Below are 18,939 nucleotides of genomic sequence, written 5' to 3'. Positions count from 1 at the left end.
ATCACATGGCATGTACAGGACAACCAGGGGATCGGGAATGGGTTAATAAAAGGCTAGTCCTGCTTCACCTGCCTGATCCCCTTCTATGAAAAAGTGATCTGCTTTGTGGATGAGGGAAAGGCTGTGCATGTTGTCTACCTAGACTAGTAAAGCCTTTGACACTGTTTCTCACAGTGTTCTCCTGGAGGAGCTGGCAGACCATGGCTTGGACAGGTGTGCTCTTTGTTGGATAAAAAACAGTCTGGATGGTTGGGCCCAGAGAGTGGCAGGAAAGGGAATTAAATCCAGCTGGTGGCCAGTCCCAAGTGGTGTTCCCCAGGGCTCAGTACTGGAGCCAGTCCTGTTCAATGTCTTTATCAATGACCTGGACAAGGGGATTGAGGTCAATTTGCAGACAACAACAAGTTGGATGGGAATGTTGATCAGCTGGAGGCCAGGAAGGCTCCGCAGAGGTATCTGGACAGACTCGATCGATAGGCCAGGGCCAATTGGATGAGGTTCAACAAGGCTCAGTTGCTGCCCTTGGGTCACAACAACCCCATACAAGAGTACAGGCTTGGGTAAGAGTGGATGGAAAGCTGCCTGGTGGAAAAGGGCCTGGGGTTGCTGATAAACAGCTGGCTGAACATGAGTCAGCGGTGTGCCCATGTGGCCAAGGCCAATGATATCTTGACCTGTATCAGCGATCTTGTGGCCAGCAGGACTAGGGCAGTGATCATCCTGCTGTACTTGGCACTGGTGAGGCTGCACCTTGAATCCTGTGTTCAGTTTTGGGCCCCTCACTGCAAAAAAGACATTGAGGACATTCTCTGGAGCAAGTCCAGAGAAGGGCAGTGAAGCTGTGAAAGGACGGGAGAATAAGTCCAGTGAGAAGCGGCCGAGGGAGCTGGGCTTGTTTAGCCTGGAGAAAAGGAGGCTCAGGGGGGACCTTTTTGCTCTCTACCACTACCTGAAGGGGGGTTGTAATGAGGTATGGGTTGATCTCTTCTGCCATATCTCAAGTGAAAAAATTAGAAGAAGTGGCCTCAAGTTGCATCGGGGGGGGTTAGATTGGATATTAGGAAGAAATTCTTCACCAAAGAGGTTGTCAAGCATGGGAACAGGCTGCCCATGGAAGTGGTTGAGTTGCCATTCTTGGATGTATGTAAAAGCTGTGTAGTGGCACTTAGGGGCATGTTTTAGTGGTGGACTTGGCAGTGCTGGATTAATGGTTGGACCCAATGTTCTCAAACATCTTTTCCAAACTAAATGATTCTGTGATTCTATAATTCAACTGTTCAATAAAAATGCCTTTTTATCAACTATGTAGAGTCACTTCAGACACTTTTTCCCCCCCTAATTCTTCCTTTGTGTCTAGCATTAAGGCTCAGTCTCTGTTTGAGTCCTTGCAAATGGTATCCCTATTTATTCAAAAGAGCTTTTCTATTCATTTTTGCATTGGATTCTTAGCAAGTTCACATTTTATTTATTTCCAGCAAGCTTGCTGTAGGGAGCTGTGCTGTTAGTAAGTGCTACAGAAACAGAGAATCTAACACTGAAGAGCAGAGTTACATGATACCCTAAAGGCATAAACACCATTTATTTGGAGAGGTAAAGGAGCAGACAGTCAGCAAAATTCATGGCTTTATGTTTTTGTACAAGACTATGGAAACTGCATGCCTGCAGCTCTTCTGGAAACTAAATGAACCAAGAAAATTCTGTCCTCAAGTTGAGGTAGTTGGTGTATGAAAAATGTTTTTGTTTTCCTCTGTTGTTTATTTTGTCATATTTTAGGAGAAGTTCTTAATGTGCTAGTGGGTTTTTTTGACTACGAGTTAAGTTGATAACATTTTTATTTTTACATGCATATATGTGGGGGAGGGAGAGGTCAGTGAGTGTCGTGCTGGAAATCAGGCAAAGATTTGCATTCTTGCTGATGGTTATCTTAATATTTCCCAGTGGCATTGGGTCCAATGAGGGACACTTCTAAAGATATTACACAGTAGTGGTTCTGTACTTTGAATAACTTGCTTATTCCTTTCGAATAACATAAAATGTTTTGGAAATTAAGTAGGTTTTTTTCAGTGTCACTGTATATATGTACTGCCAGTTTATGCAAGCAACAGTATGCACTAAGGTCAGCAGGGCTAGCAGAGAAATGAGCAGTCAATCCAATTGTGCACGAGAGCTTCCTTGAACATTTAGTAATTTCTCTGAAAATTAGTCTTCCCACATTCCAGTGTTGAGAGTTGAAGGACTGAGATGTTTTAAATTCTGTCATAAATTTGGATTTATTGCTTTACTGCAGAAGCAAAAAAGCCTCTGTGCTGTAAAATAAGAGAAGGATTCCATAATGACATCAATGGCGCTATTCTTTCGATAATACCGTCAGGTGTTTGGGATGCAATTTTTAATGAAGGATAGTGTGGGTGAAAACTACATAAAAGAAGAAAATACTATAAGGAGGTTCAAAAAACCCGTCCATGGTTGGAAAAAAGGGTTATGGAGGGTCAGTGACATCAGACCTGACATCGATGGGACCAAGTTCCCTCTGGGCAGCACGGCTGGACAGGGCTAATGAAGTGGTGGCTGTTGTCCTGAGGTAGGATGGCCTCAGTCACAGCCACACTGCCAGCACTTATCTCCTCTAAGGGGGTCTTCTAGGGACACTGCCTGCCTCTTCACAGCATGCAGTTAGAATACCCCGACAGTCAGTTGTTTGAGGGTATGAATATTACAAGAAGTGCTATTTTTCTTTTGAGTTAAAAAAAAAAAAAGCAGGGCTTTGTGCTATTGTGTAATCTTGCAGGCTGTGTATCCTGAGTTCACTGCAGTATGTTTGTTATGGAGAGGAACTGTAGCGACATCGCTTGCAGTAACAGCACAGTTAGGGGAGAGCTGAGTTCCCATGATATGCACATTTGATTGCTCTCTGATTCTCCCCAGCTTCACTGAATATTCCAGAAAAGATTCTAAGTGTATTAAAAGTGATAGTCTGTTTTGCCACAAGGAAAGAGATTTGAAGCCCAGATGCTGTTGAAAAGCTTAAAAAAGCAGTTATATGTCCACAAAAGAAGCTTGGAAGTAGTTGTTTAAATGGAATTCAGTGTTTTGCTGCCAGATAATACTTGCTGTCATGATTTTATTCCAAGCCTATAAAATGATTGATAATGTGTACTTAGACAGAATGTTTGTTAGCAATCATTGTTTAACAGAACCATTTCATTAAGTTCAGAGTACTAGAAATTAGCACATTCAGATAGGTAATGATGACATTTATATGCTATAGTGAACTTTTGTCTTTTTGCTGTTTGCATGTACAAAAACATAGAAAGAAAAGACAGATACCAAGTGAGTTTTTTTGCAAACTGCAAGCTACAGTTCTTGACCTGAAAACATCAGAATAATCATAAGGATGTGTGTGTTGATGGTACAGTCAAATCACTGTATAAAGAGATTTTGAAACTTTGTGTTTCTGTGGTCTTGATTTATTTAATTTCTCCTGTCAAAATGGTGTTTGTGGCCTCAGATAAAGAGCAAACTAGCTGAAGTCCCCAAAGCAAACCTAAATAGATTGTAAGGTATTCGTCTTAGTGCCTCTCATTCAACTTAGGAGAGAGAGGCACTGGGACTGTAAGGAACTGAGAATTGTGCATGAAACAGTCTAAATCAAAATAATTCTGAGAAAAATGGTGAAGAAGTTCCCTTGAGTAAAGCTGCGCATCTGCTGAAGACCACATTCCGCTAGTTCATATTTGGATGTGGATAGAGAGATCTGTAATGTTAGTGAGGATTTCGGCCTTGTGGGATTTACGCCGCACAGTCATGGGTTTAGAAGTATGAACACATTACCAGTCAGGGCTGCTGTGATGAATGATGTCTTTATCAATCAGAAGGGATGCTTAGTCTTAATTTTCACAACATAATAAAGACTGAATGGACATCTTGTTACAGGAAAGAAACTGGAATTGAATGACCATTTCATCATTTTCAAAATAATGAAAGGACAGACAAAAATTGGTTTGGGACTGAGGTCTTGATTACAAAACTGGAAAATTTTTACAGACAGGTGAGGCTGAGTGATATATAAAAGTGGCAGAGCTTGATTTTCCTGGAATGAGAGATGCTAATGCTTTCTGAACCCCAAGGAAGTAAGAGAACTGCCTGAAGAAGGATACAGGAACTCACTGGAAAATCTTCAGGCAATGGAGAAGAGCAAGCTGACCTTGCTAACTTGTGAAGATTTTTATCACTCTTGTCTTGGCTATATTCTGGTCATTCTACTAAAACCTGATACCACTGAGTGTTCTTACTGAGATCTTAGCAACTTTTGTATTGTCCTGGAGTCATCTAAAGATGAGGGTTTTTTTTGCTGGTGGACACAGGTCTTACTTCATGTTGACATCTCAGTCCATCCATCCTCAGTCTGAGGCAAACAGTACATATTTCATTTTTTCAATGTGACCACAGTGTGACCAGTTTTTCAATGTCACCACACTTGCCTTCAAGCAGATTTAGTGGGTTCATGTGGGTTACTGTGATGTAAACTTTCCATGAAAATTCTGACTGCTTTAACAACTAGCTTTTCTTTTCTTCTTTTATTTTCATCTCCCATGTCTGATCTCTTTTGGAATTGTTGTGTTTCCTACCTGATACTAAAGATTAATTTTTTTTATGGCATGTGGTTTTGTTTTGGCTGGTTGGAGTTTTTTGTTTGTTTGTGAGGGTTTGTTTTGGTTTGGTTTGTTTTTTTTTAATTGGTGGTTGGTTGATGGTTTGATTTTGTTCCCGTGTTGTTGTTTATAGGGAGTTTTGTGTGTTTTGGTTTGGTTTGGTGGTTTTGTTTGTTTGTTTGTTTTTGTTTTTGTTTTATTTTGACCTAACAACTGTTTCCATCTTCTGCAAGCACTTGAGACCCAAGCTGCACCAACTGAATCGCAGAAGTGCAACTTCACCCTGTTAGCCACAAAAAGCTGTTCCTGGAAGTGTAGTGCTCAGCGAGTCAGTGGAGAGCAGAGCAGTGTCATAGATAGCATTGTGTGGCTGGCGTCATAGAGTAGGAACGTGTGCAGAGACTTGCATAGATATAGATATATATACATCACTTGTGGCATGGAGAGTGTAAAGGCAAGCTCTTGGGGTTGGCCAATTGGCAGGGCAGGAAATTGAGTCATGGGAGACAGGACTGTGAAATGGTGGGTGGAGAAACAAGGGAAATGCTGCATGGGGAGAAAGCATTTTGTGCCTTGTGCTGCAAGTGACGCAGGCTTGGAATTAGTTTCAGACAGGGAGGGCACAGATCATAACTCTGGAAGTTATAGAGTGCTATAAAATCTTTCTTTGAGAGCTTACTGCATCCTGGCAATGTCTTAATGCTTCTTCTCTTCCTCCATGCTTGCTGAGGTCCACTTACATGGCACATTAGCTTTTGGTTGTGTGTGTCTCAAAAAGGAATGTTTTCTTCCAGAAATTAGTGCACAGGCTTCAGTTTAAAATCTGTTATGAATTTTCTTGTTGGAGTGGAAGTCAAGTTGTATACAAACTAAAAAGCAAATCACACAACATCAAAAAAATCTGCCTTAAGTTAAAGATTAGGTTATTAGATTGATGAAAAATGGAAAATGTCTTATGAGCTATAAGGACACTTGCCCTCTTACTTTTCACCTGCTACAGCCAACAGCTAGGAACATGTTTTGCATTAAACTAAGCTTAGTCTTGTGCTCGCCAAGGAATGTGAATAGGTTAGCAAGCTGCTTTCTTATCAATCAGGAGTCAAATGATCCAGAAGAGGAACACAGAGTTCCTAGTAAAGGATCAGTGGACGCAGGACAGCTTTGCTAATTAGATTCCTTTTACTTTATTTTATTTTATTTTTTCACATCAATAGAATTCTGCATACAAATGTAGTCAGACTGAGTATGTCAAACAGTACAAATTGTTGTTACGATACATTAATCAAGGGCATGGAAGAACAGCTCTGAGAAAGAAGATTCCCCTGTCTTATGTAAGTTTTGATCTGCAGTCTCTGGGTCACCTCGTCTCCTTCCATTAGGACTCTGATCTCAGAATGAATAAAATTTGCCATCTTCTGGCCCTGACAATTTCCTTACAGTGATATTTGTCAAAAGATTTGAGATACTGTGGCTAAAGTCCTGGATGAAAGTACTTACGTGTTCACTCTTTTGCAAGTTTCCTTCCCTTTCCTTGCCCCCTATGCTTTGGTGCAATTAGAAAGTTAGAAATGGTAGTGACTAGAATCTGGATACAACTTAAATGTCCTATCTTCATTCATCCTTAAAAATCGTTTTTGTACACTGTGCTCTCATCTCTACGAGGTGATGGAAGCCTCTGTAGCCTTTCATGTTTTGGGAAATAATTGCAACTGAAGGGAATTACTGTGCACTCACAGGGCAATGAAACAAAAATAAATGGCACTGAGGTCCTTTTGTTGTTCTAGCTAAGCACTCTGATGTTTGGATGCTTGTGATTTTTGATTCTGCAATCCCTGTTGTGAGTGCAGCTCCCTGTGCCTCTTCCTTGCACCCCCTCTCTATACTGTCCCTTCCCCTCTGCTGCAGCGTGGGACTGACTTTGCCTGCAGTTCTGACTCCCATCTCTTTCCTGTTGGGTTGTACAACAGATCCTCAGTTGGAGCCCTGGGAGTACAGAAAGAAAAGAAAGAATAGCCTTGTGGTCAAGGTACTAACTTGAAACTTGGATTTTTATGCATTTTGTCAGACTTGTTTTGTTATACTGTTCCAAAGTCCCTTAGGGGTCGGCTGACAAAAGGTATTTTTGTCTCTTAATTACTGTTTGAAATCAATAGGAGACTATGTCTAAATATCCACATGAGTTTTATCCTATGTGTGTTTGCTTGCTGTCTCCAAAGGTGAGAGCAATACTGTCTTACCTCATAGGACTGTGGGGGAAGCAAAACGAGGGATAGCTCTTCTTCAGAAAGATCTCTATCCCAGATAGAAGAGGGACGTGCTCTGTATTTACCTTCATATGTCTTCTGAACCTTCTTCCCTGATAAACATCTTCTTTAGTAGATAACCTTCTCTTCCTAATATGAGTACATGTATTTTCTTTTATATATTTATACACACACACACATATATATGGGAACAGTTATATAATATATACTAAATGTTATTATTTTATTACTTCATATAGTGTTTTTAAGATAGAAAATTTTTTTACTCTTAAGTTAAATATTTTCCCTATCTTGAATAACCCACTGATTTTACATTCAGTCAATTAATTTTTGTTTGGACTGGGCCATGAGCATATAGGCAGGCTGCAGAAAGATGTTGGTGTTTTGCCCAGAGTTCGTGGTTGCTGTGCTAAGGTCTTTCCTCACCATCCATGCAGCTTATGTCTGTGATTGTGCTATTTATCATACTATTTATGATTAATAAAATGCTGGTCCCTTGGCTGCTTGTACCACGTGTTAAATCTGGATGGATGGATGGATGGATCTGAACCACAACCATTGCTAGGTAGAAAACAGCTTGAAAGCACGCAATTTAAGCGAAGAAGCAAACAATTTATGTGCGGTTGAAAGAGCACAGATAATAAGGTAAATAAGTTCTGAGTAAAATGGTCCCTAAGCATTTTTTACTAGCCTTATAGGCATTTATCAGATGCTTTGAGATTGTTTATATAGAGATCACAGTATTCTTCACAACTCTTCTGAGATTTCCCTCCAAACTGAGAACTTTAGTATGAATTGTTTCTGTGTAGAGGGTCATGTTTCTGAAGCTCACAGAATGCTTCACTCAGCAGCAGTCTCTCTGATTTGTCTTTAAGATTAGTGAAAACATAATGTAAAATTATTGCCCAATTAGAAAGCATTATTATATGTTTATAAGTATCCTTGAATGTACTTATCCACTGGAACCATGCAGATGTCTGTTGGAATTTAATTCCTCTGCAGCACTTTGGGGGTGGGGACCAAAGAGAAGTAGCCAGAAAATTATGGTTGCTGCAGTAAATACCAGGCTTTTCCCAAGGACCTGCGCTGGCTGCAGAGCTTGTTACATCTAATGTAAGCATAAAACATCTGTTCAGCAATGCTGGTCTCTGGCTGGTCTGTCTTTGTATCAGCAAATCAATCATTCTTAGCTGATTGTTGCCTACTGTGGGGAGTTACTGGGGGGAAAAGAGGATGTCACATTCTAAAGCTTATTGTAAAAAAGATGTTGTGAAATACCTGCAAGGCAGAGCTGTTCATTAAGCAGTGGTAACCTGGCTTTACCTCTGTGGTGTGGTGTGGTCCCTCCTGAGCTCTGGAGTCATAGGTGTGCTGGCCAGCAGAAATCTTGTGGGTGGATGGTGTAGCTTGTAATAAGCAGCATGGATGGTGAATAAGATGTTCCAGAAAGCTAACTTTAGAGTCCCCTGAGGGTGGTTTTTTTATTTGGGGGTTCCTCCAAAGTCAGCCTGTGTTGTCAATTGGTGAAACCCTGAGATAAGACAGAGTTGTGGTGAACCCTGTGCTCTCAATCTAGCAAATTCTTCTCTAGAGCGTAGAGCTGCTGCTGGTACATGGCATGTTATGTCCTTCCTCTGAGCCACTGAAAGTGAATCCACTGCCTTCAGCAACTTGTGATTTTGTTTGACTTCAATCATTTTTAGCAAAGATGGCACTTCCACTGAAGTGGCTTTTACCCACCCAAAAGGGGTGAGGCAGCACTACTCACTGATACTTTGCAGTAGCTTGTACCCCGTCAGCCCCAGAGCTGTAGCTAGTGTGTTTGCACAGTGCATTGGCCATGAGTGGCTGCCGTGGGGGCAGCTCCCCAGCACTGCCCAGTCTATATGATGCAGGAATTCCTGGACTGGATTGACTGACTCCCTTACAACCTGATAGCTGGCTATTGGGTGGCTCTGAACAGTGGGCCGAGTAACAGCTCCATGAATAGCGTGCAAAGCTGTTTGAGATCTGTAAATGCCTCTATTAGATGTAGGAAGAAAATGCTTCTTCGTCAGGGAATGTTTTTTACAATCTTTCTTTTTTCCTTTTTAATGTAGTGTTTCTGAAGCAGGTCCTGGCAGCATCAGTCACCAGCCTGAACAGTTCTTTTGTGCCGATGCTTTTGAATCTGTGCCTGTGTTAGCGTTATTTCCTAGGGAAGTAGCCAAGATAGGATTATACACACCTCAGATAAAATTTATTTATTTTATTAGTGGCAGCTCCAGTATATCCAGTTTTCAGCACTTGGTGAAGATGAGAATTTGCTCTTTTGCTAGAAAGGCTTTTCATGTGTTTCCATGTGTGGATCTTGTTTCCATGGCATCAGTTTTTAAGCTTGAGAAGTACAGGTGAGAGCATTAGCTAGTAAATAGGCATTAGGAACCAGCCCAGCTCCTGTGTAGGGTTCTGTCTTGTGGTGAGGATAGTGATCTTGGATATGCTGATGATTTATGCATTTAACAGTCAGGATTTAGAGTTTCTCCTGTGTGCAATATTGTGGGATAAAAGACTTGATGCAATCCTGCTAGTGCTCTTGCATTACGTTGCTTTTCCTGCTGCTCTGTCTTGATTTTTCTGAAGATGAGGCCTCGTGTCCCGTGTCTTGAATTATTTTTTCTGTTTTCCCAAATGCTTTACTGTGCTGGCTAAGCACCCCTATCCTAAAGAGTCTTTTTTGTCTTCCTTGTCGGTATTTTGTGGGGATGGCATTGCCCATATGTTTCCATGTCACATTTGTGATGCGGGTGCGTTGTGAGCAGTAGTGATTGAGGTGTTCATTTGTAACACAAGTGCTCAAACTAGTCTTTGTGTCAGTCTTTGGGTGTTTCTTCTCCAGTAAATACTCAAGCACAGTAAGCTGAGTACAAGATCTGTTTTATTAAGTTCTGTGGTTTTATGTTCTGCAACCATTGAGGTGATTATAGCTGTTTCTCTGGCCATAAAAACTATAAAGTTATGCATGCACAAAATCATATACAATTTTGATGGTGTGGACTTCTATTTTTCAATATACTTGAACATATACTTCTGTATTCTATTTTACCATTGTAAATACACTTCAAGGACAATGTGCCTATTAATTTTCTCCAGCTCAGTAGTAGGTGTAATGGGCAAGTAGGTGCAAGACAGTGAACGGGATACAGGATTTTGAGAGGGTTGCTTTTATTTAAATTAAAAACTTGAGGACACTCAGCAGAGTAACTTTGTGTAAAGTGATGTCTATGTTGCATAAGACAATTATGCCAGCAGTGAGATTGAGAAAGAATTCAATGGGAAAGACAAGCCCTTGCAGTAGGACAGTTGGCTGCTCTTGGTGCTTGTGTTACCATCATCTGTGAAAAACTTAAAAGAACTTAGTGATACTACGTGATATGTGCTAAAGTAGTTTAAACATCAGACATGTTCACAGCAGCTGCAAAGAAAGACAAATACATTGACTATGAGTTTTCTTTGAGAAGAAGTTAATAACTGATTTCCATCATTAATGACCTAATAGAATTGAGTTCTGTGGTAGTTTTTCTCCATGTTAGTCAAATGGCCAGAGGAATCATATCACTTTAGGTTCAGCACACTGAGCCTGTGTACTTTGAGCAGTTCTCAAGGGATCAGCTGGAAAAACAGTGTGGATAAGAGAAATGGAGATCTTCATCGCCCTTTTGAATCCCATCTGTCTCTATGGCTCTGAGCTTGCAAAGGCTTAATCTGCTTTTGCTTTATGCCTCTTGTTGGATCCAGTGAATGTTTTCAAGGGTGTGATGTTTTTGTAGAATTGTGACCAGTCTTACTTCAGAGGATTGAAATGTCAGTGGTGACTGCATTTGGAAAAGAAAATGCCTCTATTAACAAAACAAACATACACCCCTGCCACTGAGCCCCTAAGTGAGGTTACAAATGAAATTTCGTTTTAAGAGTGACAGATCTTCAACCTTGATTTTGCATCCTACAAAGTGTAGTTGTTTGTTTCAGGTTAATTTTTAATTTCCTGTCATAATTGTGGCTGTTTTCCTACTGGTGAGCAGGTTCTCATTTAGTCATACGTATTTCTTTTTCAGATTGCATGTGGCTCAGAGCATAATCTGGCAGTAGTTGGTAAGTAGCTTAATTTTATAACAAATCCTCTCACCGTTTTTCATTTTTAGTAGCACAAGATGAAAGAAAAACGTGCACATCAAACATACTGAGTGATTAAGAGCATTGTGTGCAGCTGAAAGGAGGAAAGTAACATATAGATATGGAGGAAAGAAGGAGAGAATCCAGTGACATAAGTGGTGATGATGAAAATGTGTCCTTATAGACCAGCCCCTGTAAGGAGAGAGAGGCTGATGGATGTAACAGCAAAATACATTTGCGAAGTAGTACAACCTCTTTGGATTGGAGCCATTGCAACAATTCAAGCTGGAGATTCAGAATAGCATCTAAGCTGAAGCTGATGAAAAGTATCTTTGTTTAATAAGACTAAAGTTATTAACATGGAAATTTTCAGTGACAAAAAAAAAATCCTGGGCCTTTTGTAGCTCAAAGCTTGGAAAATCTTCAAAATGTTAGTCAATGGTAGTCAGGTTTTTTAGTGCATTTTAGTATAAAATGCTGCTGTTGTAATAGTGATGAAAGTACTAGAAAGCTAATGTCAGTGGAGAAATTGAATTTTGTGTACTAATTCCAGGAACAATCAGATCCTTGCTTTCATGTGATGAGTTGATAACTGAAGTTTGAGACATGTTTGCTATTATTTAGAATTACTTGTTTAAGAAAATTTTTAACTGTAGATTTTCAAGTGCTTTAAAAAAGGAAGTCAGCATAATTATCCCCATTAATAGTCAGGGCAAGACAGATGAAGAAAGGAACTCTATGCTAATCAGAGCTGGAAATGAAACAGTCTTCTAAGTTTCAGTTCAGCACTCTATCCTCATAGATACTTTTGATTGCCATGACTGATGTACTGAGTATTAAGTAAATAATTTCCTTAATTTTTTTTAAGTGTGGTATGACAGATGCAGAGAAAGCAGCTCTATGGTATCCAGCCTGCATTCCATGTTCTAATTGTTTATGTTTTGTTAAGTGGCCACAGAGGTGGCATTCTGTATATATAGTATATTTCCATATATGATGTAGTATATTTTCCAATTATCCTTCTTCAGTTAAACTTTGTAGTGAACTTGTTAAGTTCTACTTAGCTTATGGCTGGATTTAAGAAAAGATTTTCCCTTTGCCTTCTTCCTACTTGTTCAGAGTCACATGCCTGTATTAATTGTCAGGCTGGTGCTTCTGAATGTCGACTGAAGAGCAATCTTGTTTCTTGCTGAATTGATGAAGTAAAAGTGTACTGTTGGCAGATCCCTCCAGTGTGCATGAAAGCAAAGCACTGAGTTTGAACAACCTTCTCTCTCCTTATGTCCTTTTAAGCTTTCTGCCTTCTAGGCAGAAATCTCTGGAAAAAATGAGTAGGGGAAAGAAATTCTAGAAGAAAGTTACAATAAACTAAAAACTTTGCATATGTAAAGAACATCATATGCCTTTCTAAGCTGTGTGCTACGCTTATTGAATTCAATGGGGAAATTATCAATGCTGGAAGCTAGTCAATTTTATTTTAAGGACAACAGAAATGTGATGTTGCAAATTTTTTGAGCTGAAGAACTGTGATACAATTTATCTCCCAAATGAATTTTTACATATGCTTTTAAAAGGTTGACATTTTAGAACATTCCGTGGTAGGATTTTTCTCATCACTGGTCACTCTTAGTTCAAAGCTGTCAGCTGTTATAGCCCTTAAAGATATCACACGGATTTCCATGAATGTGTCTACTTGATTGCACAATTTTCTAATAACTTATCATTCAAGCAGAGTTTGTTTAGATCAATCAATGTTTTTATTAATTAGTAAATCCTTGAATGATTTACTTTTAAACTGAAATAACTCAAATTCGATATGAAGGGTAAACTGAAAAGCCTTTAACAGTATATTCAAGTCACTATTTCTAGCTGTATATATAAATGTGTTGGTGTTTTTTTTGTTGCATCATCTTTTAAATAGAAACATTTTCAAGACATAAGCTAGATTTATGATTCATTCCACAAATGCTGAAGTAGTGTTCCAGTCATCTTGCTGGGGATACAAGCTGTTTGATTTGTAGAGCTAGCAAGCAGTTAGGTTCTGTCATGTTACTTTATATAGTCTGCATCCATTTGTATGGTTCAGTTATTTGAATTCTCTTTTCTTGCTTTCTTCTAATGAACTCAGCACAAAATTTGTCTGTTCTCTTCACTGTGATGGCCCTTACTACCTTTTTTTTTGTGGCAAAATTAGTAGAATTTCAGTTTTAATGTGATCATGAGGTAAATGTTTGATAGGAGATATGGCTTGTCTCAAAATTTGCCTACTTTTTTAAACTCAGTGAGTTAAAAGTTGATATTAGTACATGAAAAAGTGTAAACATCTTCAATTCTAAACCCTGGCAAAAACAAATTTTTGTTTTGGTTTGTAGTTGTTCTGTGATATTAATTCTCAAATTTTTAAGTATTTTAATATCTTTTCATGTTTGTGTGACTTTTCACTTGAGAACAAAAGTCCTGGCCTCGTAAGAAAAGACCTTACACTTTTCACCTCAGTCAAGGATTAATCATCATGGGAGCCAGCCTATTTTTGACTGAAAGAGAAGGAAATTTATTTAATAAAAGTTGTATAACATACCAGAAAAGCATTCTCCAGCACTGAAAACTGTGTGTGCATTTACTGATCATGTCAAAGGCAGCTTTTCTACCTGAGTATGGTACTGCAATGTTAGTGCTGAACTTCATGATACTAAGACAGAATCTTTGAATGCCTGCAGCACACAGTGAAAGTAAATCACTGTGACGAAGTTGAGCTTTTCCAGGTTTGTGAGTCTATAGTGTTTTCAGCACTGAAAAAGTAAGGAGGTTTGATTGTTACCCTAAAACGCATGTGTTTAAAAACTGTGTTTATGGAGAAGGCTCTTTGACCCTCCTTTTTTGTAAATGAGAATAGTTATCTTTTAAGAGAACACTTAGCATACCACATGCAGCTCATGTAATGCTACAACTTAAATAATCAAGCAGTATTAACTATGCAGAAGTAGAGATGCTATAAAATGCAACAATGCCTTGACTATGCTTCAACCACAGGGCACGAGACAGAATGCCTTGAAGAACCTTCAAATGCAAATGTCTTATTTTTATTAAAATGAAATACTGAAATTTTATTCAAGCTTCTTTGAAGTAGTTAAATAAAAAAAATCATTACAAGGATGACAATTCTGTAGTCTGGCTCCCCAGAACCTTGGTAATGCATAATATCTCCTTTGCTCTTGCTTTTAGTACTTTTCTCAACCTGTATGAACCGATAAAAATCTTCTAAACAAAAGGTACTGGAGGATGTGTAGGGAAAAGTGGCTGTTTTGGAAACAGTTTTAAAAGCTAATTAGTTTCAGTTGAAGTCCAGCTTTAAAGCAGCCTTCAAAGGGCAATTTGTGTGTTTGGAAGAGAGAGATGAGGATGTTTCAAGCTTACCCTCTTCAAAACACCATACCAGAAAATGTTAAGTGATCGGACATGTGGTTACTTCAGATAGCGCAAATGGCTTTTCCTTGCACTTTCATAGTCAGTGTGGTGAATTCTGACTTCTCAGGGCTATGTTAATTTCTTACATGGAGAATTTAAGATGTCCTTCAGTGAGGTAGTCAACAAATCCAGTCTTGGGTACCTCTGTGTAGCATCCCACACCATCGAGGCATTGCCAGTGCGGGTGATGGTGGTGCATGAGTGTTCACAGGAAGAACTGGGGGCTTTGTGATTATTTTTGTTGTGCATTTACTCATTTGATACTTGTCTCTGCCTTCTTCAGCTTTTTTTTCTTTTTAGGTTACCTACTTAGCACTGCTTTTCACGTGACTAATGGTAGGGGAGAGGGCACCGTTAATTAATGGTAATTAACCAACCCCAAATGCCAAGGTGGCCAGCCAGTCATGAATTTTTTTTTCACGTGGAAGCACAAGTGACATATGAGGAGACAAGGTCCTGACTGATCACATTAAGCACCATTTCAGAATGTTCAATACAACAGCATTATCATGAAACATTTTTAAAATCACTTCTCAACATTTCTGCTAAATCATAGACCCTACCAGAAGAGGGTTAGTTTTGTCTCCCACTGCCTTTTTTGTTTGCTGTATTTTAGAACAAGCTTCAAGATTCTGTCTTCTCTGCAATGTGCAATTGCAGCTGTAAGTATCATGACACAGGCATTTGCATTCTTCTGAAGCTGGAATTCATCCAGCTAGAGAGTAAACAGCAATAATAAATTTAATGGAAGTAGCCTTTTTAGAGGAAATTAGGATAAAATATCCCTCCGCTCAGATGGCAGGTCATGCTTCAAATGGTCTGAATTAAAGTGTGCAATAGTGCTAGAGAGGCAGCAAAAGGGTTGTTATTTCGTGATCTGTTAAAATTTGTTTTTTTATATTCTTACTCTGGTAGGACATGGCAATTATGAGCCGAAAAACAAATGTGATCAAAGTGATCAAAACTTAGGGAGCTGGTGATACACATCCTGAGGTGGTAGTGGTGTTAGTGGCATCCCAGACACTTTGGTTTCACATTTTGTAATAAGGAAGCTGAAGGGTTCCTACGTGGGAGCCACTACCTCTTAATTAACGAGTTACATTCTCTTAGTAAAGTTCCACGATTCCAACTGAATTATTGTATAAAGCATCAGCCGGGAAGGTACTGTAACGGATTATGAAAGATATATTTCTATGGCAGAGTGAGCACCAATGGGGAGAGGAGGCTGTGCAGGCTGATGGACGGATCTCTGCGTTATGCTGACAGTATTATTTAGATGTTCGCGGCAGCCCCACGAAGCCGGCAGATGTAGTCATGTGTCTGACATTTGGTCCCGGGGGACTCAGCAGTCTGTCATGAAGAGAAAAATCATAAATTCTCTCTGTTGCTGTAGTATTTGGAGGAATCTTCAGCATACACAGTGGAGGGCACTGGTGTTCAGCAAGGAGCTTGAATCTGCTAGTCTGTTGCTTTATTTATTATGCATGAAAAATCCCAGTGCAGCCAGGGTCTCTATTGTGAAGGTTTCCTGGCAGACCAGCATGGAGTCATGTTGCAGCACGCTGTCTCTTTGCATTGCAGCACTAATCACATTCTCTGCTTATTAAAGGGCACCTGGCAGGACTTCGAGTAACCATCACTGTTGTCATTTTCATGTGGGTTATATGTCGACCTTCTAAATTTATTCCCTGGCAGAGCCATTTGGTATGTCATTTAGCTCTTAATGTGGCTTTGACTGTTAAAATAGCTCTTCAAACTATAAGCTGCTTTGGTTATATTCGTTGTAAAAAAGCAGCCTTGCTCATATCATTACCTGAGCACCTGTCCGAGTGCTTTTTACAAAACTGGATACAGATCTGACATCACAGTTTTCCTGTCGTGTTTAGATACAGTGAACCCTAACAGTGTTGTTCAAATGTCTTCTCGCTTTATGTTTCTGTTCTGTAGACTGTTTCATGCTCCAGGCAAACTAATTGTTCCTCTGGTAAGATGGAAGCTGAAAATGAGTTTCAAATGTCTGATTTTTTTGGTTATTTTCAGCAAGTTATACTCGCAAAACCTGATCCTCTGATCTCTTAGAATTTCTTTTCCAAAGGCTAACGAAAAGTCAAGCTTTCAAGTATCTCGTGAATTTGTAGGTGTAAGGTGATCAGGAGAGAAATGAGGAAATGCTAATTTGAGCATTTGGAAAAGCCTTCTGATGGGGCTAAAAATAGCTTTGTATCAACTGAATTGTCTGAAGTCAGTGGCTGCTGGCTATAAGAAATAAGGATATTTTGCTGTGAAAAACTAATTAGATCCAGAAGAAAAAATGGGATTGCATTGACTAGAAAGAAACTCCAGAGTTTAGGATAATATCTGGCTGAACTGCATCTTCTGTGACTGAAATGAAGTTTTACAGCTACATTGTTTTCCAGGATTTGTCCCTGTACTGATGCATGTTTTGGGTGATTTGACTGTCCAGAATGCTTTGTTCAGCTTCCTCTTTGCTCTGTATGGCTTATCGATTTAGATTGTGAAATCTTTGGAATAAAACCTGCCTCTGAGTGTGTTTTAGAATTGCACAGAGTAATGCGATCTGATTTTATTTTTTTTTTAATACTGCATTACAACTAATAATAGTTGCAATCACTTCCCTTCCCTTCCCCTCAGAGAGGCAATTTTGAAATATAATTAATTTTGGTGTGTGTGTGTCTCTATCTTAATTTATATCATTTAGCATATAAACAGGTAATAATGCAGTGCTTGTCATATTGTTTACAGTGTGGTTTCCTGCTGTTACCAAATACAGAGCTGTTTAGGCTCTGAGGATAAAAGCTGTTATTTTCCTATCTAAAAAGCTCATAGTTCTTGCAAAATTTTTAACTGAACTTTTCATGTCACCGTGGTGTCAGCTTAGAGTTTGTCTAGAGTTGAGCTCTTGTGCGCTGTCATTCTGTTTCCTCTGAGACGCTGCATCACATCTACCGGGATAAATCTGCTGTGTCAAGAACCCTCCAGAAGATGGGGAAGAGGCGAGTGTGCAATATTAACCTCTGGTGACAGCTAAAACCATCCAGCTGGAGAACTGTGAGTGGCAGTTAGAGGAGATAATTGTCATAGAAAGCCAGCAAACCATCAGCAAATGCCACCAAACAAGAATTGCTTGAAGCAGAATGAGTGGAGAATACCTTGCAGGTATTGGTGAAAAGTCATTCCACCTGGTTTTAGAAAACTGGGGAAGATGAGAACACTCTGAAGAGTGGAGGCTGCAGTACTGATGCATGCAGTCCTTTTTCAGAGGGTTCACTGGATGGATACTAAGTATTTAGAAAACAAATTAGATTTTATCCTATTTGTTTACTCGCAGGCTCTAAGCAGAGCAATTACTTTAAAGCAGAAGAAAAATATATTCAATATATCTAAGGCATATTTATCTGAATTTTCAAGGAAGCAAACAGAAGTAACAAAAATAGGCACCCTTGCTCACCAAAGAGAGATGAAGTGTTTGTTAGCTGTAAAATGAAATAAAAGGAAGGACAAATATTGGGCTTCGGGGAGTCATCCAGAGCATGGAGGAGAGATGCTCACCCAAGTGAAAGCACAAGGCCAGCAAAGCAGCTGAAAGCACTTGGAAGGGCAACAAATTAAGGCTTCAGCACCATCCTACTGTGCAGCATTGAAGTAAGCTGTGCTGGTAATTCTGGGTTCTCTACATGCAATGACCTCGACACTTAAAACTTCTAAGTGTTATCATGGAGTAGAAAGTTTGCAGTTAAATGGCTGACAGGAGAGAAAGGTGGTTTATATTTAGAAAGCTGGTGTGAGGAGTGCCCTGGCAGTGCTGTGGGGTTTGTGGCTCTCCAGGAGGGAATATCTTGCTATAGAACCTCGGGTTGACACCTACGTGCTTGTGTGTTGTCACTATCCAGATCCTTTGTGGAGCCCTAAGAAATTTTCCTGTCAGTGTGCAAGTAAGTATCTGTGACCTGGCTATAAGGGAATAATCTCTGAAGCTTTTTTCTTCTGATATTTTTTTGTGTGTGTCTTGTTACCACTATCCTAAATACTCTGGGTAGTTTTTTGCTTAATAAAAACATCTGATGTAGGGATTTTTTGTACTTTTGAGATTGACTTGACTATGGGTTGGGATTTTTCACAAATGCACATTCAAAAGCCACCTTTGCTGACCAGTCTTTGGACTTTACAGTGCATTTTGGTCACATGGTTTTACTGTTCTCTTTTAGTTATGAAGGTCAGAAAAATCTTTTAAAACCCAAAGCTGAAGGCAGGGATGCTGATAGTGACATAGGTTTGAGAGATGATGTTGTAGGGAGACATGTGAAATATTGCAAGGCTGGTGATGAGACAAGGACACTTCCGGGACAACACACATATGCTTTCTATGGCTGTGATTGCACAGGATT

General features: G+C 39.5%; 1 protein-coding gene across 1 annotated transcript in view; it reads left to right on the top strand.

The window, feature by feature from the left end:
* SERGEF (secretion regulating guanine nucleotide exchange factor) overlaps window positions 1–18,939 on the top strand; it is a 148,591-nt gene that overhangs the window by 74,029 nt on the left and 55,623 nt on the right. The window contains 1 exon segment of the mRNA XM_032690696.1: window positions 11,011–11,047. Within this exon segment, the coding sequence (XP_032546587.1) occupies window positions 11,011–11,047 (37 nt within the window).

This window comes from Chiroxiphia lanceolata, chromosome 6 (genome assembly GCF_009829145.1).
Source record: "Chiroxiphia lanceolata isolate bChiLan1 chromosome 6, bChiLan1.pri, whole genome shotgun sequence".
Taxonomy (NCBI): domain Eukaryota; kingdom Metazoa; phylum Chordata; class Aves; order Passeriformes; family Pipridae; genus Chiroxiphia; species Chiroxiphia lanceolata.
This window is presented reverse-complemented; position numbering and strand designations above follow the sequence as displayed.